The sequence below is a fragment of the Bos grunniens genome, chromosome 7 (assembly GCF_055505025.1).
Source record: "Bos grunniens cultivar Pamir isolate PY7600 chromosome 7, Bosgru_T2T1.0, whole genome shotgun sequence".
Classification (NCBI taxonomy): Eukaryota; Metazoa; Chordata; class Mammalia; order Artiodactyla; family Bovidae; genus Bos; species Bos grunniens.
In genome coordinates, this window is record NC_141171.1 from 81543256 (window position 1) to 81570480 (window position 27225).

Below are 27225 nucleotides of genomic sequence, written 5' to 3' on the forward strand. Positions count from 1 at the left end.
TGTTTTTTAAACAATTTTCAAAGGTCAGGAATAATAAGAGACACATTGCCTTTTCATATTTGATTGGTGTTATTTAGTTTTTCTTTTGGGAAGCATGATATAAGTACTATACATTGACAGTTTTCTTAAACCATCATTGTATTTGAGGTAAGTCATGCTTGATCATTATGGATGATCCTTTTAATAGGCTAATAATTTTATTAGCTATAATGTTTTATTTAGGATCTTCATATCTATTTTCTAAATGAGACAGGTTTAGAAAATTCCTTGCTAGATTATATTTTCAAATTTAAGCATTAGGATTATTCTGCTTCCTCAAAATGGACTGGATGGCAAACTCTTGCAATGCTCTGAAGAAATTTACATAATATGGTGTTTATCTACTTTGTGAAGTTAAAAAATATGCAGTGATAAAACTGCCTGAATACAAAGGCAATTTTGGAAGTAATTATGGTCCTTATTATTTTTTATATATTTTTTATCTTATTTTCTTCAATTCTGTTCATTTATCTTTTCCCAGAAAACTTCATTTCTTTGGGACTTTTTGTTTTATTCATATACACACTACTTCCACATGTTTTAAAAAGGTCCTCTGTAGCAGCTGTGAGAGCCTGCAAGTAGACCACCACCATCTGTCCTTCATCTTTTCCCATGGTAAGAGAAAAGTAGCCAGGGGCCACAACCCAGCTACATGATGCTGCTCGGTCTCCGTTGCTCTCACCAAGAATTAAGCTCTTACTAATGTGAGCAAAAGGGGTACACATCATTTTCTGGATGCCTCCTGCTGCTGCTGCTGCTGCTAAGTCGCTTCAGTCATGTCTGATTGTGCGACCCCACAGACGGCAACCCACCAGGCTCCACCGTCCCTGGGATTCTCCAGGCAAGAGTACTGGAGTGGGTTGCCATTGCCTTCTCCTACTTACTTTTAATTGCAGATCCAATTTCTGACATGCCTATAAGACCAATGCCCTGAACAATGGCGGAGGCCCCGCTAGCCTTAGTCTCTGGATGACTCTGGAGCACAGCCTGCCTACCTGGCCTGGCCTGACTTCCTGATCTGCTGGTCCTTAACAGAGGCTGACTTGCTTTCTCCTAAATTGAATGAGTGTTGTCATCATTGTCATCATTATCTTTGTCAGGAATTGTTCTATTAACTCACCTTTTTTTCCTATTTAATATATTTTACTCTTAAAATTTTTTTTCTACTTTCCTTTGCTTAAAAAAGGTTTTATTTTCAAACTTTTTAATAAATTAGTAAATACTTTCTCTTTTTTAAAAAGATAAATAATATGAAACTGTAAATTTGGCTCTGAATTTATCCTTGATTGCATCTGCAAGGTCTGATGGTGGTATTCATGGCTTTTTCCCTAGATCATCCAATAAATACAATTTTAATTTTCCAAAGAGTTACTGGATATAACTGGAAACCAAAATGATACTGATTAGATGATTTAGAAAAAAATGAGAACACTAATATCAAACTTTGTACATGTAACCAAAGATATACTTTAATTTATAAATGGATGGAGGTTTTATTTTCATTTTTAGTTTCTAGTTTCCCAAGTGTGCCCAGGTAAGACATACCATGGGCTTCCCAGTGGTAAAGAACCTGCCTGCTAATGCAAGAGATGCAGGTTCCATCCCTGAGTCAGGAAGATCCCTGGAGGAGGGCATGGCAACCCTCTCCAGTATTCTTGCCTGGAGAATCCCCATGGACAGAGGAGCCTGGTGAGCTGTAGTCCATAGGGTCACACAGAGTCAGACATGACTGAATTGACTTAGCATGCATGCAAGATACACAACTTTTGTATTTAGGAACTTTTGAATAATTTTTATATGGCCTAATCAATGGTTGATTTTCATAATATTCCAGGAATACTTAATAAAATATCCATGTTCTTGGTCTACATTTTTATCCATTTGCCAAATACCTTTATATTGTCCCTAATTTTTGTCCTCTTGCTCTTTCAAATATATATATAATACCCTACAACTACTGCTTGTCCATTTAATTTTTCTTTTTCATGTTTAATAATCACTGCCTTGAATCTATTTGTCCTAATATTAATATTTCAAGCTCAGCTTTTTGTGTGCTCATATATCAAATCATCTCCCATCCATTTATTTTATTTTTTTTAATTTTATTTTTAAACTTTACATAATTGTATTAGTTTTGCCAAATATCAAAACGAATCCGCCACAGATATACACGTGCTCCCCATCCTGAACGCTCCTCCCTCCGCACACCATCCCTCTGGGTCGTCCCAGTGCACCAGCCCCAAGCATCCAGTATCGTGCATTGAACCTGGACTGGCATCTCGTTTCATACATGATATTTTACATGTTTTAAAACTTTATGCTATATTTTGTTTAACTGTTCCACTTCTCAGCAGAAAAGGCCTCTAATATGCATCTAATGAGATGTTCTTTAAAGCTAGAAAGAAGAAACTTTTCTCCATCTTAAGCTTTAAAGGTACTAATGTTAATGCAAACAATACTGTTTACCTTTCTTTATGAAAAATGAAGGTGGCTTTCTCTTATTCTACATCACCCTCTTCTATTTCTTAACCCTCATTATAAACACCTAGAGTTTTAGGTATAAATTTTTGTCTTAATCACCTCTTCTTTCAGTAATAATTTTTACCTCTACATTCAGTTTTATAATCAGCTTTATACTTTCAACATAAAAAATAACTCCAATTTTGTCTAGTTTTTTCCCTTTCAGCTTAAAATAACATAACTGTGCTCCTCATATGAGTTGCAATTTGCATACATTTCTTAGTTGGCTAGAGGATGTATGAATACCATTTCCCAAATCCTCATATGTGCAAATACCTTTTTAAACTCACATCAAAACTACAGACACCCCTGTACCCCTGTTGTCTGGTATTAATGTTGCTGAGAAGTCTGATGCCATCTGATTTTTGTTCCTTGGGATGTAAACTGTTTTTCTCTTCTAAAGATATGATGGATGTTTTCCTGATATTTATAACTCCCAGTGTTTCAATTCCATAGGTATTGATCTCTAAATTTCTTGTCTAGTGAGATGTGAACCTTTTCAGTGATTGTATCTGGGTTATTTTTTTCTAATTACAAAAGTTGAGGGGAAATTTTTTGCAGTTAATAGATGTAAAGGAAAGATCTGGCAAATCTTGCAAATGTTTTTAGCATCTAAGTATATAGTTATGATATTTTTGATAACTTTGGAAATATGTTTAGAAATCATGCTAGGACAGGATTTTAGCAAGTTAACAGTGGCATGGAAAGGCTTCCCTGATGGCTCAGTGATAAAGAATCTGCCTGCCAATGCAGGAGATGTGGGTTCGATCCCTGGGTCAGGAAGATCCCCTGGAGGAGGAAATGACAATCCACTCCAGTATTCTTGCCTGGGAAATCCCATGGACAGAAAAGCCTGATGGGCAACAGTTCATGGGGTCACAAAAGATTTGGACATGACTTAGCAACTGAACAATAGTGGCATGGAAAGCTGGTCAGTACACTTGTAGAAAGCACTTCACATGCAAACACCATGTGCTGTAAAAAGGAATACGTTTTGATTGAGTGATCTTTCTTTTCAGATACTATCCAGTATAAATTGTGAACTATGAGAAAAACAGTGTGCATTAAACATGTTCACTGTCATACATTTATCGTAAAAAATAGTCAAATTTAATAATAATATAATACTTCTATAAATTGCAGCACAAATAAGTGACAGAATGTTTCAACCATCAAAAATCACAGTTGCAAATGGAATTATTTGGGAAACAGGAGTTTATTTATGATATGAAAAAGGAAGCGTTAGTCACTCAGTCGTGTCCGATTCTTTGCAACCCATGGACTGTAGCCCACCAGGCTCCTCTGTCCATGGAATTCTCCAGGCAAGAGTACTGGAGTGGGTTGCCTTTTCCTTCTCCAGGGGATCTTCGAGACCCAGAGATCAAACCTGGGTCTCCTGATTCTTTACCATTTGAGCCATCAGGGAAGGTCTTATTTATGATATACTGCTATTAAAAACATTCCAAATACAGAAATGGGTATATGATTATAATTATGAAAATGGTAAAAAATTATCTATCAAAGATGGTAGATAAAAAAAATTAAGTGTTAGAATGTTATAACTGATAAAGTGTTCACACACTTTCTGAAATTTCATGTTTCTGTTTGTAATATAAATAAAAATTACAATGGGTTAAAAATACACACTGCCAGTTTTGTCAATAGCTATAAAAACAAGACCAAACGCTATTAATAACTTAAGACAAACCTAATCCCTAATTTTAAGTTTAAATGCAGACATTTCTAATTTTAAAAAGACCTCTTGTTTCAATAATATATTAAACACTGTAATTTTCAGACCGTGATGAACCAGTTTTTCTGCTTTGGAAAGTTAGATCCTAGAAACAATCTAAAAATCACTTTCATTATTGCCGGGCGTTAGTTTGCCCTGTCTTCACAAATTCATTTTTAGTGTCACACACTTTCTACTCTAGTCCACTCCACTCTCTGAAGAGTCCAGAGAACCAGCATCATTGACTACTGTTTTAGGCTTGTTTTAAAAATATTTTATAGATAGTTTTCACAAAACTTAATTATCCAGGGTATAATACTCAAACCCTTTAGGCTTCCAAAAGAGGGCGAGACTCAGAAATAACATTAAAAACAAAATCAAAAGTAGTTCCTGAGTACTCAGAAACACAGAATGTAAAAGAATTGATGTAAACATTACAGCTAATGTTTGCCATGCGGAAGAAAAAAGGTGCTTTGATTTGGCTGGTAATTTCTACACAATGCTACCTTTTTCACACAAAAGGCAAGAAGCATGGGAAATATGACAGGCAATAGAAGGGAAGCAGCTAGTGATGCTAAAATATGTTTTAAGTGCAAGAGAAATGCAAAAGGACTCTGATAAACACAGTGATGATTTCATTCCTAAAGAATACTTTAGCAGGCAGACTTTGATTTAGTTAATTTTCAAAACAGCAGAAACCATCATATTTTATAGTTCAGAAATCAGCTTCCTTAAATTCTCTATTCAACTTTAATCAGAAAAGGTAGATTATAAGAAAAATGGCTGAAAAATTGGGAGATTTAGTTGGGTGAGGGGTATTGAGTATTCACTGTATTATTTCTAAACTCTCCCTTGAAATTTTCAAAATAACATGTAGAAAAAATATGAAAACCTGAAATAAGCTAATGAAGTTAGGCTGCAGTAATGTAAAATAATTCAGCTTATACATGTAAGACTGTACTTCCCAAGATGAACTGAGGGAACACTTCTCTACTTGAACTACACCACTACATGAACTATTCTCTACTTCCATATTTTCAATAACTTTATAAGGGGAAAAAAAGAAAAAGAGTGGACATAAAGAATCTGCTTTGAGACAATTTAGTTCCAGGTGATATCTTCGCATCCGTACATGCAACCCAAATATTAGGTACCTACTATGTGCCTGGGGCTGATCTAAGTTGCACAGATTCATTTTGATCACAAAGAATTTTGAACCTAGTATGATGATACTCCTTGAAATTATGAGTTGTGATGAAAACTCAAATAGCATATAAAATTTTCTGTTTAAAAATGAAACAAAATGGGGACATTTTAGTCAAACGCTTACTAAAATAACCTTAAGCGGTATTTCAAAATACCATAGTTTAAAGGAAAAGCAAGGGAAAAGTGTTAGGTTTTTAACCGTTATTGATTCTGGTCGTTGTCCTACTTTTTCCTTTTTGACTTCAAAGCTGGAAGCCTTTGTCTTTTTTCTACACTATTGATTCAGTAAAAAAAAATCCCTAGGTTTCTACCAGTTTGGGGGTCTAGGTATTTTAACTATTCTTATAGTAAGAGAAACTGGACAATCAAAGTCATCCCTTGGCAAAAAATTGCTTTCCTGGCAAGGGCAACCCACTCCAGTACTCTAGCCTGGAAACCCCCATGGACGAAGGAGCCTGGTAGGCTGCAGTTCATGGGGTCGCTAAGAGTCAGACATGACTGAGCGACTTCACTTTCACTTTTCACTTTCATGCATTGGAGAAGGAAATGGCAACCCACTCCAGTGTTCTTACCTTGAGAATCCAGGGACGGGGGAGCCTGGTGGGCTGCCGTCTATGGGGTCACACAGAGTCGGACACGACTGAAGCGACTTAGCAGCATGGTAGACTAGCCCCCCATAAATACCCATGGGTAATCCTTGGAGCCTGTGAACACTGTGGTTTCTAGAACCTGAAAGCAGTCTCTGGCTAATTCCTACAACCACAAGGAACTGAATTTTACCAACAACCAACAACCTACATAAGTGTGAAAGCTGATTCTTCTCAGAGCCTCCTAATAAGAACCCAGCAGGCCCAGACCTTGATTTCAGCCTTGTGAGACCTAAACAGCCCAGTCAACCCTGACTTCTGACCTAGAGAACTGTGAGATAATAAACTTGAAAGCTAATAAATTTGTGGCAATTTGTTAAGTCATAAATAGAAAACTAATAACACCCTTCCTCCAAAATTACTATTTCATTTTGAAAAACATTTTCCATGAGGCACCTAGAATTGAGGGAACTCTCTGGGTTCTTAGAGGTTATTGGATTTGCTCTGTTGCATAGTGCTTATTTGCAAATACTATAATTTTGATTAAATGAATTGTCTTTCCGATCTCCCAAATGAACAAAGTTTAGTTTTGTGGTATTCTTGGTCTCACAATCTTTTAGTGGCTTTGAATCATGTCTCAGGCTTTTCTCTTCCACAGTTAAGAGTCAGGAAGCACAGTGAGAAGAACGGCACAGGAAGCGTCTTTTCTCCGGTTATAATCACCTGCCAGGACTCTTAACTCCACTTTCTTAGCCACAGAGACACAGCTCCTTGACTATTAACTGAAGGATCCCCTGTCTCACCTAGACTCCAGCCAAGCTAGCTCCACTGACAGGAAAATACAAAGACAACTGAAACCATCATTTAGGATTCACCATCATATCAACTTTGCTAATGGTCCCTGACCCTGTCCACTGATTCAAAGAAACTAGGAACCAGCTTCCATCCTTATACCAGGAAAAAGCCCATTCCTTACTTTGATTTGCTGAGCTTTCAGTGCCAGGTCCCATCTAACTAGCATCTCAATGCCTTAGAGACAATAAGAAAACATTATATTGAGTTTGTTCCTCATATTCGTTCTGAGCATGTTCTGCCACTGGACTTCTATTGCCACGGTTGAGTCATCAGTCTTTGCAGTTGGATTCCCTTGACACCAAGAGTTAGCTTGTTTAGACATGCGCTCCTTGCTTCTTCCATCACCCTCCCCCTCTCCATGCACAGCTTTTTCCACCTGCTGAACATTCCCATACTCATTCTCTAGCATCCCAAGGATGACCATTTGCACGTACCTCTGTTCCCTGCTATCAGTCTCTAAGATCTCCATGGCAGATCTACTCACCCATCTTGACTCCCTCTCAATGATCTGCTACATACCCTCTCTCAATTGCTTCCTCTCTCATCTTACAGTAGCTTGTCTTAGAATCCAAGGCACGCTTATTCTGATTCCATGACTGCAGAATATCTATTTAAGAAGTTCTTTTTTTAAAACTTTGTCACAGAACAAATTACAGTCATGGAAGTATAGCTCTGCATCAATAGCAAGAATCACTGTCATCTCTGTGTATTTAATTTTTCCAGGAGGAAGATAACCATTCTATACTCATCTTTTAAGAAGTCATATCCCATAAGAGTCAGTTAAAAAGTTTATGTAAAAGGCACAGCTTCTGAGAAATATCTTTTTCTCTTCTGTAATTTATAGCTTTTGTAGGAAGAAATTTAAAGTCAGTATTTTTGAGTTTTTTCCTTTAACAGCATTATTAGCATGGACCTGAAACCATGTATATCTAATACAACAAATTTTTTAAAGTTCTTAAATTTTATACAAATAGTTCAAATATACTTAAGCAGAAATTTTAATAGGTGTGAAAAAATTTATATTATTTCACTACATCACAATATTTTGGGATGATTTCTATGCAAAGGTTAATTTCTAAGCTTCAACATTTATCTCGTCTCCAAAAGTTATTATGAATAAAAAGAGAACTTGAAAGTAACTTGAACAGAAATATTATTGTTTACTTTTAAAAGATGGTAATTACTGTTTTGTTAAAAGTAGTATAACAGATGGATTATAAAAGTCACAAAATAAAAATAATGATAATAAATGAAAATATTTGTTTCTATGACCTCCAAACTACAAACAGGGGCTAAGTCACTGAACCAGTTTTCTAAATCTTTGTTTATTAACATAAAGTCTAACTTGGCTTAAACTAATTCTGCCACTAGGTCTGGAGGTATTTAATTGCTGCCACAGACAAAACAAAATGTTATCGTGTGTTAATACATATAAATATACAAATTAAGGGATACCTGCAAAGGGAGCTTTTATATCTGTGTAATGTTTTGGTGGAGAGATAATATAAAAAATGCCTTATCAAAGATCTTAAAAATAGCACCTATAAAAATAGACTAAAAATGAGAAATTCAGTAAATATAGAAAGGTAAAGAAAATCATGCTAAAGATCTGCTTTAAATTAAAGAAAGTAAATCTCATGAGGCAGAGATTAAGATAACATTTTGGCCAAACTTGACCTACCATTCTTTTTCTCTAACCTTCAACTGCAACGTAATAGTATTAATAGTAATCACTGATGGTCACTGATATACAATATGTACAGCATTGAGTTATTTAAAATATTTAGAGAAGGATAGTTAAGTATGTGTTCAACACAAAAAACTAGTGTGACTTTTTAACAATAACAAAAAAACAAATGCACAAAATCTTACATTACAAAGTGGTAGTGGGCTCTGGAGTATGCCAACACCCCTTAAACCATCTGTAAATCTTTCTAGGGAACTATGTGCCTTCAGACACATTCTTCACATCACATTCTCAAGATAAGAAATATTTATCCTTAAACAGTTAATTTGCTTTTTGGAAGGAGGCAAAATTCATTTGATCCAGTGTTTCGTAAATAATGGTTAGTAAGGGTAAATTTTTGATTAAAAAATTTTAATATGACAGTATTTCCACACATAAAGGCTTTGAATTCAATTGCAAAAATTTGAAGTTTTTAAAGTGATGACATGACTGAGATGCTTCAGGTTTACTTATATTTTTAAATCAATTTTTTGTCCTTGTAATTTTCACTTATTAGTGCATCTTCTATCAACAAATATTTTTGCCCACTACATGTTTGATACTACATCACATAGACCTTGGGCTTCCCTTATAGTTCAGTTGGTAAAGAATCTGCCTGCAATGTAGTAGACCTGGGTTCAATTCCTGGGTTGGGAAGATCCCCTGGAGAAGCAAATGGCCACCCACTCCTGCATACTTGCCTGGAGAAACCCATGGATAGAGGAGCCTGGCAGGCTACAGTCCACAGGGTTGCGAGAGTTGGACATGACTTAGCGACTAAACCACGACCACAAGTAGACCTTATTCCTGTTCCCAGGAGCTTATGATTTAGAGGGGTAAACAGTTATATATTTATTTACCAAAGTGATAAATGCTAGAAAAAAAAAGGAGATGTACTTTAGAGGATTACAGACTGTCCCCTAGAAGTAAAATTTAAGCAGATAACTGAAGAAAGTGTTGGTGATAAAGGAGCAAAATGAGGCAACAGAGTTAAATTATTACAAACTAAAAGAATTGAAAAGTAAAGGCCCTAGGATGGGCAAGAGAGTGGCAGAGTATAAGAAATGGTAAGGAAGGTCAGTGTGGCTCTCATACCAAAGTGTGGTACGAGAGATGAATTTAACTTTATCATAAGGCCAATAAGAAGTTGACAAACGGTTTTGAGATAGATGCATATGATCATCAGATTGATTGTTTTACATAGGTAACTCTGATAGCTCCCTTGAGAAAATGAAACAGAGGGAGCAAGAGAAGATTCCTTCTGAAGTAGCACTGTGGTGGGCTGAGGTCTTTGGGCAGCAGTGGAGAAGAAATGTGAATAGATTCAATATATGTTTCAAAATTTAAAAATTGCCAAGACTGATGAAGGCCAACAAAATGGGAGTAAGGAAGAAGGACGTGTCATGGATGACCAGATATGTGGCATAAGCAATGTGAGGATGCAACGAGATGGGTAGCACCTGATGTACATCAGGTTTGGAGGGCAAAGTGTGACAAGCGGAGGGAGAAGCATCAGCTCAGTTTAGAACATGTAAGACATTCAGTGAGAACGTTTATTTACTAATAACTGGGCTCTTACAGAATATTTCCAGAGAGGAAATTCCATGCACCCTACCTACTTTAACAATCTTATTGATACTGAATTTTAAACACACTTCTTTTCATTTAAGTCCTTCTTTTCCATTTTCTTATAGAGAAAACAATTGATCGCTGCCTTAAGTATGTACTTATAGCAATATATACCTTCATTAACAAATGATGAGTAAGAGAATTTATGGTTTCTGTAACTCTTGCATAAATTCTCTTGTAGTACCAACCATGTTGCATTGAGATTTTCTCTTTTCAGTTTGAAAATACTTAGCCCTAAAAGATCAAAGGTGTTTTCCTCTTTTTGTTTACACAGCGTTTAGTCATGCCTGGTGTGTGGTCAGTAAAAAACAGCTGAACAGAATCCATGCTATTATGATGGCATGTTTTGTTCTGGCTAAAATAAGTGTTATGTCACTTATAGGATTAATATCTTAAATCTAAACTAGCCCATGTTATTTTATGTCAAGCAAGCATATCAAGTTCCTGGAAGACAAGTTGACAGAAGTCAATGTGGCTGGTACATGCTTTGCTATTTTCTAAATAGGCTTGGACAGTTTTAAAGGACACTAAAGTGAAATAAATTATACAATCTTCATGTTAGCATTCACTGCAGGTGATGAACATGAATCAGTGGTGCCATTACATGGAAATGTCAACTTATTTTTAGTATCATTTCATCTGAATAGTAATTTGACTACTGTAAGATGACCACATAATTCATTTTCAAGATCAAGTTCTAATATATGGTTGCCAATCACATATAACCATTAAGTTAACTCCACTTTAAACACCATTTTGAAAATGGATCCATAAAATAACCATTTATTTCTTTGTGAAATCACTATTGGTGATTACTCAACTAGATAAAACTAGATATTTTGTCTAAAAATAAAATTTAAGGCAAAAAGCATCAGTAGATAAAGAGGGTCTTAAGAATAAAAGGAATGATTTACAAGCAAATTATATAGATTCTAATGCATCTAGCAGTACATCTTTAAAATATACATAGCAAAAAAATCGGGTAACAAAATTACAAATCCATCATCACAGTGAGAGACTGAGTCTTCTCAGGAACTGATATATTCAAACAAATTAAAATTTAGATTTGACCACCATTAACAAGCTTGATTTAATGGACACTTCTAAGACCCTGAATCCACAAACAGAAAATGTACACTCTTTTCCAAACACTCTTAGAATATTCATAAAAAATGGATCACAAACTAGGCCACAAAGAGGCACAGAACAGCCAAGAATATATATAATATGGATTATATTCTTTGAACACAAAGCAATAAAATTAATTTAAAAAATTATCCAGAATTATATACTTTTAGAAACTGAAAATACATATTTATAAATACATAAAACCACAGTGGAAAACTATTTAGATCGGACTACAAAAGTCCTACATTTTAAAACTTGGATAGCTACAACAGTAGAGAAAGTTCACAGCTTAAATGTACACATTAGCTGATGAGAACGGCTATAGACACATTAGCTGTTATAGATTTATCACAGTACAGTAATATAGGGAGCCTCCATTTGAAATTTACAAACATATTTATTATGTTTCTATTTTAGACTTGACACTTGCCAGATGTAGTTGAGTGAAGCAGGATGTAAGATTCTATTCTTAAGCTTACTGTGGAAAAGAAAGAATGATTATTTGCTTGTGTAAGGTACTGCATATAATCAAGTACGATACATAAGGGTAAAAACACAACTATGGGGTGAGACCAACTATCCTGTGTGCGTTCTAGCCCCCAAAACTGCACTCAAGTGGAAAGTTAAAAAAAAGATCTCAGAAGGAAACAAACACCATTCAGACTGGGGGAAAAGTTATTATAAACTACAGTGTATTTCACTGCCTTGTTAAAAATATTACACGTTCTTTGTATGAAACCCTGGGTATGAAACCATCTCACGTTCTTTGTGAGAAACCATGGGTATTCATGCCCAAGTTGAGGCATGGCAACCCATCCCACACACACTAATCCCCCGATGCAGCTCTGATAAGGTGATCCCAGAGAAGTCCCAGTCCTTTCTGCAATACCCAGGAGACCAGTGTCACCAAAGTGAAAGTGAAAGTCACTCAGTCATGTCTGTCTCTTTGCAACCCCATGGACTATACAGTCCATGGAATTCTCCAGACCGGAATACTGGAGTTTGTAGCCTTTCCCTTCTCCAGGGGATCTTCCCAACTCAGGGATCACCTCACCAAAGGCACAGGTAATTCAGAAAACAGCTTATTATTAAGTGCTACAGGAACCTACAGTAAGACAAAAACAACCAAACACTGGGATTAACTTCACAGAAGATTATCATGGTTAAGCAGAATCTTGAAGAAGAATATTCCTTATAGAAAGGAATAAAAATAAATAAAATTCCAGACCAGAATAAAAACAAAAAACTAAGAAAGCAATGAAATACAAAGGAACTATAGAAGACAGGAAATGTCCTTGCTTGGTCATCAGGGGAAGAAACAGTTGTGGATACATGAGATAGAACCAGTTGCTGGGAATTCTGGAAAATACATCAAGAATGCTGGGAACTATACCACGGTGTATTTGATTGAGTTGATGGATATTATATGTCTCGAAGATATGAAGCAACTCAGTAACATGATAATAGTGACATTTTTCTGGCAGTAAAAAGAGGAAAGAAAAACGAATAAAAACTGAAAGCAGACACCAGCATTTTAAAAGATCCAGGTTTTCAGTTTGAAAAAATGGATGGCAGACATGGTGATACAAAGGAATGAACACAGACGAGAAGGCAGGAGCAAAACAATGCAGGTTTCAGATAGTACGCTGCTGCTGCTAAGTCACTTCAGTCGTGTCCGACTGTTTGCCACCCCTGCCGGGCTCCTCTGTCCATGGGATTCTCCAGGCAAGAATACTGGAGTGGATTGCCATGCCCTCCTCCAGGGTCCAGACAGTATAGTACTGTGGTTAAAAATAAATAAACGAAAAACCAGAAGAACACGGACCTTGTGTGATACTAGTCAGCTGCTCAAACTCTCAGTGCAATGGTTCCTCCTTCAGAAAGTGTGCATAATAAAAGTACCTATCATGTAAAGTTGTTGGAGAAATAATGAGTGAATTCAAATAAAGCAGTTAGAATAAATGACACAAAGTAAAGGATCATTCCGTTCAGTCGCTCAGTCGTGTCCGACTCTTTGTGACCCCATGGACCACAGCACGCCAGGCCTCCCTGTCCATCACCAACTCCTGGTATCCACCCAAACCCACGTCCATCGAGTCGGTGATGCCATCCAGCCATCTCATCCTCTGTCGTCCCCTTCTCCTCCTGCCCCCAATCTTTCCCAGCAACAGGGTCTTTTCAAATGAGTCAGCTCTTCGCATCAGGTAGCCAAAGTATTGGAGTTCCAGCTTCAGCATCAGTCCTTCCAATGAACACCCAGGACTGATCTCCTTTAGGATGGACTTGTTGGCTCTCCCTGCAGTCCAAGGGACTCTCAAGAGTCTTCTCCAACACCACAGTTCAAAAGCATCAATTCTTCGGTGCTCTGCTTTCTTTATAGTCCAACTCTCACATCCATACATGACCACTGGAAAAACCATAGCTTTGACTAGACGGACCTTTGTTAGCAAAGTAATGTCTCTGCCTTTGAATATTCTGTCTAGGTTGGTCATAACTTTCCTTCCAAGGAGTAAGCATCTTTTAATTTCATGGCTGCAATCACCATCTGCAGTGATTTGGGAGCCCAGAAAATAAGGTCAGCCACTGTTTCCACTGTTTCCCCATCTATTTCCCATGAAGTGATGGGACCAGATGCTGTGAACTTAGTTTTCTGAATGTTGAGCTTTAAGCCAACTTTTTCACTCTCCACTTTCACTTTCATCAAGAAGCTATTTAGTTCCTCTTCACTTTCTGCCATAAGGGTGGTGTCATCTGCATATCTGAGGTTATTGATATTTCTCCCGGCAATCTTGATTCCAGCTTGTGTTTCTTCCAGTCCCAGCATTTCTCATGATGTACTCTGCATACAAGTTAAATAAACAGGGTGACAATACACAGCCTTGACATACTCCTTTTCCTGTTTGGAACCAGTCTGTTGTTCCATGTCCAGTTCTAACTGTTGCTTCCTGCATACAGTTTTCTCAAGAGGCAGGTCAGGTCGTCTGGTATTCTGATCTCTTTCAGAATTTTCCACAGTTTACTGTGATCCACACAGTCAAAGGCTTTGGCATAGTCAATAAAGCAGAAATAGATGTTTTTCTGAAACTCTCTTGCTTTTTCGATGATCCAGGGGATGTTGGCAATTTGTCTCTGGTTCCTCTGCCTTTTCTAAAACCAGCTTAAACATCTGGAAGTTCACGGTTCACATATTGCTGAAGCCTGGCTTAGAGGATTTTAAGCATTACTTTACTAGCGTGTGAGATGAGTGCAATTGTGCGGTAGTTTGAGCATTCTTTGGCATTGCCTTTCTTTGGGATTGGAATGAAAACTGACCTTTTCCAGTCCTGTGGCCACTGCTGAATTTTCCAAATCTGCTGGCATATAAGGATCATTAAATATTAGCTATTGTTTCTATTGTTATTTGTTTCTAGTTTGAGTTGATATACATGTAGAGGTATTTGAGAATCCAATGGGAAAATACACAACTGAAACATGGATGAAAGACGAAAGTTAGATGAATATCTTGGATGTTTTCCCATCCTTGTCCCACAGCCACTGTCAAAATCAAGTCCTCCCTTGTGTTTTATGAAAGATTGTTACAACAGCCCCTGTTTTTTTCCTGTTTCTCTCAGGCCCACATTTAAGGCTGCCAATAATTACCTTTTTATAAGCACAGATGCGCTCATATCAAATCTTCATATGAAAACTTTCAAATGAATGAATGAAGGTACCTCATGTCATACGGGAGAAAGTCTATTACCTGGCATAGTGCAACGTATAACTTACGATCATTTGAATGTTCTTCTCTCATTTGAGTCAGTGAAGTTTTCAGGAGAGGAGGGCTGCCTTATTTAAATCACTAAATCTCCTGTGCCCAAGAGCACAGAAAATGTTAAAAGACATGCTCACTGAAAGCTATGTAAATACATATAGTGGTAATTTTATGGTGCCAGGCAAACATTGGCAAATACAGGCTCTCAAAAAAAGAATTTGGAGGGAATAAACAAGAAAGGTTTAGAAGGCAAAAGAGGTGACCCTTTGGAATATTAAAAATGCTGAATGACACACTGATCAAAAAGTTTTAGGGAAGGAAAAGATGCTGACTTTCAGGTCAATTAAGAAAACTAATTATGAGCTTATATATTAACCACTGCAAACCACTGCAAATACGAATAAGATATGATTACAGCTCTAAAGGAACAAATGTACTATAAAGTGGGAACTAGACACACTAAAAAGAAAGAGAAATTCATGAAGAGTTCATCTGGGGAGTTTAAAGAATGCTTCTTGTAAATTATTATTCTGGAGCTTACTGTTGAAGTAAATAAGAATTAACAAGGCAAAGAAATATAATTACAGTGAGGTTTAGTGTGAAAGCTATAGCATAAGGTGTGAAAACGAAGTTGCTAGGAAATACAGGTAGTAGCTATGGATTTTAAAATCTTAGCTGAGAAAGACACTACAGAAATCATAAGGTAGTTAAAAGGAATAAGACAGTCAAGTGGAGGTTTTACTTAGATAAGGAAAGCATATAAGAAAATGATAAATTGAAAGCAGGACTTCTAAGAGACAAAGAATGAAATTAAGAGCATAGTTCAGAAAGGGAAGAAGGACCTTTCTCCTGAAACAGAAAGCAAGGACGAGAATATAATCATCTATTGGTAAAGAAAATGGATATTAATCGAGGTGAAAGCATATATCATGAAGTTCATTCCAGACGGTCTCGGTCGTCTGTCCAAGAGGACATGAAGTTATCAGCTGTTACTGAGAGAAGCTGAAACTGAGAACGTTTGGAAAGGAGTTATTTGAAACAATTGCTATAAAAAGTAAGCTGTGAACTAAAGAGCAAAGAGTGGTACTGCCAGGAATATACATGGCCAAGTTTATGTTGAAAGTGCACACCTGAAAAGACAAAGTCTGTTTCATAAGAAGAATGGTTCACTGAGTTTTTCTTAAAACTGCCATTTTGAAATTCTTTATCGGGTGAACTGCAAATCTCCATGTCTGGATTTGCTTATTAGAAGATTACTGGGATCTTCTGGTGATGTCAAGATTTTGATTTTTCATGTTCCTTGAAGTTTTCCATTGTTGTTTGCACTTAAAGCAGCAGTCACCTTCTCCAATTTTTATTAACTCTCTTTAGAGTAAAAATACCTTGTATCAGTCCTGATACAGATTTCGAGGTATTCTTTGACCTATGGACACAAATGCTCCACGCTTCTTGCTCCCTCCGGTGGTTGAATTCTTAAACTGGTCTTCAGATTCAGTGAACCAGGCCAGATGCTAATAGCCCTCTGTTTTTCTGAAGGTGGCACCTCAGCTCAAGTTTATTATTTCTCCATTGCCCACAGAGCCTGGTCTGCTGTCTGAGTGAGCTCCTTGCTTATCAGAGCTTGCTCTCACAGCAGCCCTGGGAGCCACCCAGGGAGCCAGTGACAGAATGGGGAGAGGTGTGGGTTTGGCAAGCATACACTGGGGATGTCCATTGGTCAGTTGAGGGGATCCAAGGGTGAAGTTTTCCCTTTGGCTGGTGGGTGAACGTTCTCATGGAGTCCAGAGCACAGTCAGCAGGTTTATTCTGCTAATGCCCTTTCGGAGCATTATGCTGCTCTCCTACTCTGCTTCCTCCCCTAGCCAGGAAGCTCCCTCTTTAATGCTCTGGATGTTGTGAGAGAGGAATGTGTCTCTCTGGCAGTATTCCACACAGCTACCAGCTGTGTAGCGTAGCCCTAAACTGCGCCTCCTTGGAGGAGGAATGATGCTGGCAGAGAGGAACTATTCCTCTTACCCACTTCAATGCACCCAGACTCTTTTTTCTCCCCCATCTCTAATAGGGTTTTAGAAACCTGGACTTTCACAAAGGTTCTCTCATCTCTGTTCTGCAGGTGCTCCAAGACTGCAGCCAAGAGTGTCCAGAATTGGTTCACAGTCTCCTGTAGGTTCCACAGCTGGTACCCAAATTGATTACCTATTACCCCATGCGCTGGTTGGCGAGGTGGCTGGATTCCACAACTCCCACAGAGGTATTTCTGTTAATGTTTAGTCGCTAAGTAGTATCCAACTTTGTGTGACCCCATGGACATGACAGGCTTCCCTGTCCTTTACCGTCTCCCAGAGTTTGCTCAAACTCATGTCCATCAAGTTGATGATGCCACTGAGTTAATGGATGGATGTCAGACTTTTGTTATTGAAGTTGGGGGGACAAAAATGAGGGTTGCTTTATGCTACCATTATGCTAATGTCACTCTGCCTGGGCATCCTTTATCTGGCAATCCTATCCACACTTAAGCAAGAAACAAATTTTTACTATAATGCACTGAAATTTACAATCATTCTATAACCACTTGACTAAAGTATAAAAATATTTCAAGGAGTAGTAATAGAAATAATTAGTAGTAGTAATAATAATAATGATAGTCATAGAAAGAATTAGGTTTGTGAATGAAGTCTGAAAACATAACCACATAGTTTATTCTGATTAGTTGATAAAGATACAAGTAGCTCTCTCAGGCATAGTATATGAAATAACTGAGGTTCAGGGGATTCATTTATGATACTTGTTGAGTGTGTATTAGTTGTGATGTACTCGGGGAAATATAACAATGAATAAAACACATTTTGTGTTTTCAGGGGCACAGCAGGGCAGCTGGTACAAATGTTAGAATAATTCTTGTATAATGCAAAAAAGCAACATACACCAAACTAGGAGGGAAAATGGTGTTAATGCAAAATCTTTAATGTGATACCACAAAAAGTGTTTCAGAAGAGACAGGAAGGGAAAAACTGATCTGTAAGAAAACAGAGTATTTTATTTTTTATTTCTCTGTCATGCTATGACATGCTATGGCAAAGAACCTATGCTCCTAGAATCTAAAGTCCATTCCATTCTTGGTAGACAAATGAAATTCACTTACTTTCCTTTTGCCTTTAATAGTTTTTAAAGAGAATGCTTAAGTATAAACCCAGCTAATCTTATCAAAAACGAGCATGATGGCTACCATTTATTGAGCACATACTGGTTGTTAGGCCTTGCATGTACCAAGTGCTTTATATGATCTCATTTAATCACATGATCTCACTTATGCTAGCCATGAATAGCATTATGTTTCCCACTTTACAGATAAGAAGCTATGGCACAAATATGCTATTCAGTTTGTCCAAATTCAGTTTGGTACAAACTATGTACCAAAATCCCTTTAAATTCAGTTCTGATTTCAAAGCTTGTATTCATCATCACTAACCTATCCTGTATAATGATATATTTTTAAATTTATTTATTTTAATTGGAGACTAATTACTTTACAATATTGTATTGGTTTTGCTATATACTGACATGAATCCGCCACGGGTGTACATGTGTTCCCCATCCTGAACCCCCTCCCACCTCCCTCCCCATCCCAGCCCTCTGGGTCATCCTAGTGCACCAGCCCTGAGCACCCTGTATCATGCATCAAACCTGGACTGGCAATTCAGTTCACATATGATAATATACATGTTTCAATGCCATTCTCCCAAACCATCCCACACTCGCCCTCTCCCACAGAGTGCAAAAGACTGTTCTATACATCTGTGTCTCTTTTGCTATCTCGCATACAGGGTTATCATTACCATCTTTCTAAATTCCATATATATGCGTTAGTATACTGTATTGGTGTTTTTCTTTCTGGCTTACTTCACTCTGTATAATAGGCTCCAGTTTCATCCACCCCATTAGAACTGATTCAAATGCATTCTTTTTAATGGCTGAGTAATATTCCATTGTGTATATGTACCACAGCTTTCTTATCCATTCATCTGCTGATGGACATCTAGGTTGCTTCCTGCGATGAACATTGGGGTACATATGTCTCTTTCAATTCTGGTTTCCTCAGTGTGTAGGCCCAGCAGTGGGGTTGCTGGGTCATATGGAAGGTCTATTTCTAGTTTTTTAAGGAATCTCCACACTGTTCTCCACAGTGGCTGTACTAGTTTGCATTCCCACCAACAGTGTAAGAGGGTTCCTTTTCCTGAACACCCTCTGTCCAGCATTTATTGCTTGTAGACTTTTGGATAGCAGCCATTCTGGCTGGCGTGAAATGGTGCATCATTGTGGTTTTGTTTTGCATTTCTCTTATAATGAGTGATGCTGAGCATCTTTTCATGTGTTTGTTAGCCATCTGTACGTCTTCTTTGGAGAATGTCTGTTTAGTTCTTTGGCCCATTTTGCGATTGGGTCGTTTATTTGTCTGGAATTGAGCTGCAGGAGTTGCTTATATATTTTTTAGATTAACTGTCAGTTGCTTCGTTTGCTATTATTTTCTCCCATTCTGAAGGCTGTCTTTTCCCCTTGCTTATAGTTTCCTTTGTTGTGCAGAAGCTTTTAATTTTAATTAGGTCCCATTTGTTTATTTTTGCTTTTATTTCCAACATTCTGGGAGGTGGGTCATAAAGGATCCTGCTGTGATTTATGTCAGAGAGTGTTTTGCCTATGTTTTCCTCTAGGAGTTTTATAGTTCCTGGTCTTACGTTTAGATCTTTAATCCATTTTGAGTTTATTTTTGTGTATGGTGTTAGAAAGTGTTCTTGTTTCATTCTTTTACAAGTGGTTGACCAGTTTTCTCAGCACCACTTGTTAAAGAGATTATCTTTTCTCCATTGTATATTCTTGCCTCCTTTACCAAAGATAAGGTGTCCATAGGTGCATGGATTTATCTCTGGGCTATTTTGTTCCCTTGATCTGTATTTCTGTCTTTGTGCCAGTACCATACTGTTTTGATGACTGTGGCTTTGTAGTAGAGCCTGAAGTCAGGCAGGTTGATTCCTCCAGTTCCATTCTTCTTTCTCAAGATTGCTTTGGCTATTGGAGGTTTTTTGTATTTCCATACAAATTGTGAAATTATTTGTTCTAGTTCTGTGAAAAACACCAGTGGTAGCTTGATAGGGATTGCATTGAATCTATAGATTGCTTTGGGTAGTATACTCATTTTCACTATATTGATTCTTCCGATCCATGAGATTATTATATACTTCAACCAATCAAGTCTTTAAGCCAAACTGCTATACAGTTTGAGTTATTATATTGATATAGAAGTCAATTTTTAGGTGAAATTTGAAAATGTCTACTACCACAAGATGTGTGAACACTTTCTCAGCGTTTTAAAGCTTAACTTTCAAGAGCTTTAGTACTTTTTAGGCTTGTTACATTTATAGTAACAGGTCTTTGAAGTCTAAGGGATAAAACTTTTTATTAGCAGAATTCTTCATATATGTTCCAAGATAAAACTGCTGGTCTTTGTTACAAAGACCTTAATTTTCTTAGAACAAGTGTCATTTACATTTATCCTCTTCACTAAATTTAGTAAAATATTATGACTCCATGGTAACTATTGAACAGGCTATTGAAGAACAGAAAAACCAGCATATGTATAATTCAATTATTTTTATAAAAAGTGACTTTACAAAAGAAATTTGCCTCCTAACACCATGCCAATGGCAACCTACTCCAATACTCTTGCCTAGAAACTCCCATAGACGGAGAAGCCTGGTACGCTGCAGTCCATGGGGTCACAAAGAGTTGGATACGACTGAGCGACTTCACTTTCACTTTTCACTTTCATGCATTAGAGAAGGAAATGGCAACCCACTCCAGTATTCTTGCCTGGAGGAGCCTGGTGGGCTGCTGTCTATGGGGTCGCACAGCATCGGACACGACTGAAGCGACTTAGCAGCAGCAGCAGCAACACCATGCCAATCTTATAAACATAAAATTTTAAATGTCACAATACATTCTGAAGAGTCTGAATATATACATTTTCTCAAAAATCACTCACAAAGAATTCAATTATTCTTTGAGTAATCAATTATTCAAATTGTGAAGTTATTTGTTCTAGTTCTGTGAAAAACACTGGTGGTAGCTTGATAGGGATTGCAATAATCAATTATGATTGATGGGCATTCTCAGCTAGACTAATCATCACTCATATACTTTGGGCTTTTAGTAAGGGGTAAATCTTGACCAAAGAAATAAATAAGGCCTATCAAGAAATATATGTTCAGATAGTACTATACCAGGCTTACAGTTCTTAGAAAATGTTTTAACTATGGATCTAATGTACATTACTTCTGCCCAAATAGTGTTCTTCAATGACATCTGTATGAATTAAAGGGAAATGAGTAAAAACTGTCCTTCCTTTCTCTTCCTCATGCAAGCTCTGAAATGTTTTAAAATGCTTAATATTAGGAGGTAGTTTTATAAGCTGAGATTTAATACATACTTAAGTAGCATTATATTCATTTTCATCTGAGAAAGACTAACCTAGATGCTTGATAAGCAAGGCATACCATATATTTTTAAAGTTATCAAAATAAACTTCTAACTGCTGAGTCACTATTTGGCTTCAAGGCTTAAAGATCTTAAATTTCCAAATTTTTCAAAATCATCTTTGTCCTTTTAACCTATAACTTTGTTTGTCCTATAACCCATAACTTTGTTTTTCATCTTAACTGAACCATTGAAATAAAATAGCATTTGATCTATCTTTCTGTCTTTCTCTCTCTCCACTGATCAATCTCTCATTTCCTCTGATACTGTCAGATCATGCTGTCAAACATCTCTGCTCTAAACATATCACTGATATATCCAAATGTTTTCCATGAATCTATTTATCTAAATTAATTCTATGTTTTTTAAGCTATAATATGACCCTCCCTGTTCTGAACTGGGTTTCCAGGCCTATTTTCATCCTATTTCCAGGCGTACATACATCCTATATCCCGTTCTTGTTTTGTACATGCATCTGCTCCACCAAGCTAGAGCTGTAGACCCCTTGGAAAGAAGAACAATGCCTATGTCATTATCCTATATACAAATGGGGTTTGACAGTATCTATTGAAAGATCTACTAAAAGAACACACAATTAGAGATTATTATGATAGTGATTTTACAGAACACTTACTATCATATCAGTATGGCATTTTGATTTTGTAAAGTACCATAAGAAGTCATAATCTTAAGGTCAATAGGATTTGGTATATTCATCCTCTTTTTCTGTGCCTACTTTTCTGAGACAGTGGTCTTCTCTTGAGAGGACACCAAGTCCCCTTCTTTTTTACATTATACTTCCCCATATCCTTCCTTCCAATCTCTACATGTGCAGATTCACAGCTCAAAGATATGAAAGAATATCTCTGATATATTCACTCCTGCTTGTTGATGTACTAATTGAACTTCAATGCAAATTAATTTTTAGCCTTTGTTGCTATACTTGAATATTAATTAGTAGTTACCTATGTTTTATACTTCAAATCTACTTTCTAGAATTTGAAAAGCATAACTATACTTTTGATGACATTTTAATCTTTGAAGTCTAACATTTTTTTTTTTAACTTTTTATGTTTGGTCTTGACTCTATATTGCAAATTCCATGGAGACCACAATAATGTCTTACACTCTCATTATCTAATGAAATCTGATTCAGCACCTTAGACTTAATAGCTAGGTGTTAAATAAAGTGTTATAAAAACAACATATTAAATTATCCCAATTTGTTTTACCAAAGAAGTTTTATTAATGAGAAAATGAAAAGCAACAGTTTAAAGATTTTAAAAGGAGGATAAAAATATCACATTGATCCATTACTTAACCTTTATTCTGAATTTTTACAAATGATTTAAATCTTCAAACTAACCCTTAGTTCTTAGCTGAATGGGACAATTTGATTCTTTATATATATCTCACATGATCAACAAACTCTACTTGACTTAAACATGTATATATAATTTCAGGATATGGCTTTTTATTTATATTTCGTGATCATGGATAAGGACTTATTCTGAGTTTCCAAAATACAGGCATCATATTTTACTGTAAGAATAGTAATCATACAAAAAAGAAAGCTCATGTTTTTATAATTAATTAGAAATCAATTTATTTTTACTGTAAAAACAGCTAATTAACTAGCCTCTAAGATTTTTCTGTTCTGTATTATCTCACTACATCTTCAAATACATTTGGTTTCAGCAATTAGATAAACAAGACCTTATTTTTCCTAAGTATATGTATCTGTTTCATAATAATAAATTTGATGATTCTATATTCAGAAGATATTTAACACATGCATAAGCACCAGGTTTTCTAATTAATAGTATTTCAAGTGAAGCATCTTTTGTATCCACTTTTGCAGTTTTATTATACTCATAATTTTAAAACTTTCAGAAATGCAGATGCTTGTTTTATTCTGAGTTAACCTATAAAATTCTGGAATTCTAGAATCAGTCTCTTGAAATGGGAAAGCTTGAACAACAAATGAGACTCTAAGACAATTATCTACTTGTACTCTACTACTTAGTAAAAGTATCCTTTTCCATAAAGGAATATAACAGAATTTCTTCCAGTAAAGCACTCAAATCTTACTGGAATTTTTTTGATAGTCATTTGTCAATTACAGGATTCAGTAATTATATTTCAGTACTGAAAACCATATAAAAAATTAAGTTGTCTAGAATTTAAAAATGTATACTCTATTAAATTTAGAATAATAAGAATTTGTATTTATTTTTATGTCATTTTCCTTTTTATATCATGTGTACTCTTAAAAAATGGCTATAAGACTATTAAAATGTTGATAACTATTAAATATTTCTAAAGTGATTATGCTTTAGATGGTAGTTGTTAAGTTTCAGAGAACTTCAAAGAACTTGGAGCAGGACATTTTACTGGAGTGGGTTGCCATTTCATTCTCCAGGGGATCTTCTCAACCCAGAGATCAAACCCGTGTCTCCTGCATTGGCAGGTGGACTTTTTACCACTGAGCCACCTGGATAGCCATATTAAGAAAACAACTAATTAAATATGAGAAGGTATAAGTATATCAACTCACATTTGACTAACCATCTACCACAGATATGTATTTTTAAACAAATATAAACTATAAATATTTGTGATTGCTTTCATCCATTTTCCATTTGCATTCATTTGGGATTAGAAAAAATTGTTTACAGATTTATCTTGTTTCATCTTATTATTTAGTCGCTAAGTTGTGTTCAACTCTTTTGTAACACCATGGACCAAAGCCCACCAGAATCCTCAGTCCATGGGATTTTCCGGGTAAGAATACTGGAGTGAGTTGCCATTTCCTTCTCCAGGGGATATTCCCGACTCGGGGATTGAACCAGCATCTCCTGCTTGGCTAGCATGAAACTAATAACTTTAGCTGGGTAAGTCTGTGAATGTGTGAATATCTGTGTTAATTCTTGTATTGAGTGATACATAAGCAAACAACAGTCTATATAAAGTATGTTTAGCCCTCATCACATGGCTGAATTGGTTTCACAAAGTATATATTTAAAATAAATATCCATATTTAAGAAACGGAATAAACCATAGATTTAATTATAGTCAGAAACTATATGAAGAAACCAGAGATTTTACACACTCAAGACAAGTAAAACAAAATTACAGAAAATAACATAAAGGTGCGCTTGTAGGGAGGAGATGGTAGAATAAGCACTGTTTGGAAGAGTTTAATTTCTTAGTTAATTTATGACTTGAATGGTGATAGACATTTAGTAATTATAAAGAGCTTGCACGTGCAAAGTAGACTCACAATTCATAAATTTTTCATCTCTTTTGCACACCAATGTATGTAACATAGCATGCAATACTATCTCTTCCCTTGAAAAGGCAACACTAAAAATAGGTCACAGCTTCTGACAGAGATACAAACTGCCAGGATGCGGACTTGGAGCACAGCAGGAGTTCATGGAAGACTGGTAATGATGAGACCGCATTACTGCTGATTCCCCGCTCTGCTGAGAAAGTTGGAATTCTCACTACAGGCCAGTGGTCATCCAGCCCTATCACAATTTCTGTGTGGTCTTGGCTGAGTCACTTAAACTCTCTCATTTGATTAACAGCAATCCTGAATTGACTTTGCTCACAAATGTATTATAAGGTACAATAGAGCCATGATAGAATGTGCACATAATACATAGTCCCACACTCACTACCCTTATCTTCCTAAATACCTTTTATATTTTATTTTCTCTAAGACAACTTTTCCTTGGAAGAAAAGTTATGACCAACCTAAACAGCATATTAAAAAGCAGAGACATTACTTTGCCAACAAAGGTCCATCTAGTCAAGGCTATGATTTTTCCAGTACTCATGTATGGATGTGAGAGTTGGACTATAAAGAAAGCTGAGCGCCGAAGAATTGATGCTTTTGAACTGTGGTGTTGGAGAAGACTCTTGAGAGTCCCTTGGACTGCAAGGAGGTCCAACCAGTCCATCCTAAAGGAGATCAGTCCTGGGTGTTCATTGGAAGGACTGATGTTGTAGTTGAAACTCCAGTACTTTGGCCACCTGATGCGAAGGGCTGACTCATTTGAAAAGACTCTGATGCTGGGAAAGTTTGAGGGCAGGAGGAGAAGGGGATGACAGAGGATGAGATGGTTGGATGGCATCACCAACTCAATGGACATGAGTTTGAGTAGGCTCTGAGGTTGGTGATGGACAGGGAGGCCTGGTGTGCTGCAGTCCATGGGGTCACAAAGAGTCAGACACGACTGAGTGACTGAACTGAAGACAACTTTCAGATTTTCATATGTCACAAAAGCTGAAAGATTAATTCTAAAAATATGAGAATCTTTCAGAAAGAGGATTTATTTTAGAAATCCTGGTTTTATTTTTTCCTCACTTCATGTAGAAGAAAACTTGAAAGCAACGTCATGAAAATGAACTAGACACTCGCTCTTTGACAAATGAAGAGTGGCATGCAACCTAATACTTGTAGCCTTATACTAGTTTGGAAAGACTACTCAACTAGATACCATTCAAAACTCCAAGAATGATTTTGAAACCGTCACTTTAATACCTCAGAGCAGAGTTCTCCAGCCTTTAAAATCCATCACTCTAACAGACCTTTTCACTCCACCTTTTGTCAGCTAAAACTGTTAGATTTTACCTTTTCTAGCTTTTAATATAAAAATAGTTATATCAAATATGTAGTTTCAATTGCCTAAACTCTCTTTTCACAACAAGATTTTGATACACTGCCACTGAACTTTTCCATTTACTACCCTACTAGCCATATCCTAGATTTGTACAGGATATTCTTCTTATTCATAACATTAATACACAGCATTACCAAAGTTAACTTAGAAAGCTCTGAGATAGCTATTTTCCAGTAGTCATATAAAAAAGTTTTACAAGTATAACCAGAACAACTTTCCTTTATGTTTCAATTACTCAGAAATTCAGTAACTACATCACCAAAAATATACATAGTGTTTCATTTATTTATATATGAATAAAATATCATCATGGCAGCAGGGAGTAGAAACGAGACAATGACAGGATCTTGTTCTAGCAGAACAATTTAATTTTTATACAAATGAACTATATGTATAGCTAACTCTTATTTTCCTTTTTTCCTCTTTTCTTGCTATCCCTTCCTCCCTCCATCCTTTCCTCTCTCCCATTCTTCCTTCCTTATTCCTATCCAACACTGGTTTTTGGCTGAGACCACAATTTTGATAAGAAATAAAAATTGCATTACTCAGGAAGGAAGCTAATAAGTTTACCCTCCTCAAATGCCATTAGAGACTTCCTGAAAAAATGAGAAGCACATTAATTAAAAAAAAAAAAAAGGGTGCTTACATAAGCAACAAAAACAGATTCTGGTCTACATTATGTTTAAAACCAACCTGAATAATAAATGTCAGATACGGATAAGATCTATTAGAACACCTTGCACATCTATGACCAGGGTAGTCTGCTTCCAACAATTGTGTGGATTTCTTCAGTGCTGTGTTAAATAACAAACAGCAGGACTTCTACCACTTCT

General features: G+C 36.4%; 1 protein-coding gene and 1 long non-coding RNA gene across 44 annotated transcripts in view; one reads left to right on the forward strand and one right to left on the reverse strand.

Annotated features, from left to right (window-relative positions):
• Nucleotides 1-27225, forward strand: part of LOC147369883 (uncharacterized) — a 192638-nt gene that overhangs the window by 133595 nt on the left and 31818 nt on the right. For 4 of the 6 annotated variants that reach the window (XR_015168049.1, XR_015168044.1, XR_015168045.1 and 1 more), the window contains one exon: nucleotides 17287-17424. This is a non-coding gene — a long non-coding RNA (uncharacterized LOC147369883). Of the gene's footprint in view, nucleotides 1-17286; nucleotides 17425-24523; nucleotides 24596-25061; nucleotides 25234-27225 lie in introns of those variants that run through there. The other 2 variants (XR_015168047.1, XR_015168048.1) reach the window with 2 other exon arrangements.
• The window catches only part of SSBP2 (single stranded DNA binding protein 2), a 311630-nt gene that overhangs the window by 94166 nt on the left and 190239 nt on the right, over nucleotides 1-27225 (reverse strand). The window contains exon 5 of one of the 38 annotated variants that reach the window (XM_086412838.1): nucleotides 1161-25186. The exons of the other annotated variants lie outside the window; for them this stretch is intronic. Within the exon in view, the coding sequence (XP_086268964.1) occupies nucleotides 25079-25186 (108 nt within the window). The 3' untranslated portion in view covers nucleotides 1161-25078. Of the gene's footprint in view, nucleotides 1-1160; nucleotides 25187-27225 lie in introns of those variants that run through there. 38 annotated transcript variants of the gene reach the window in all.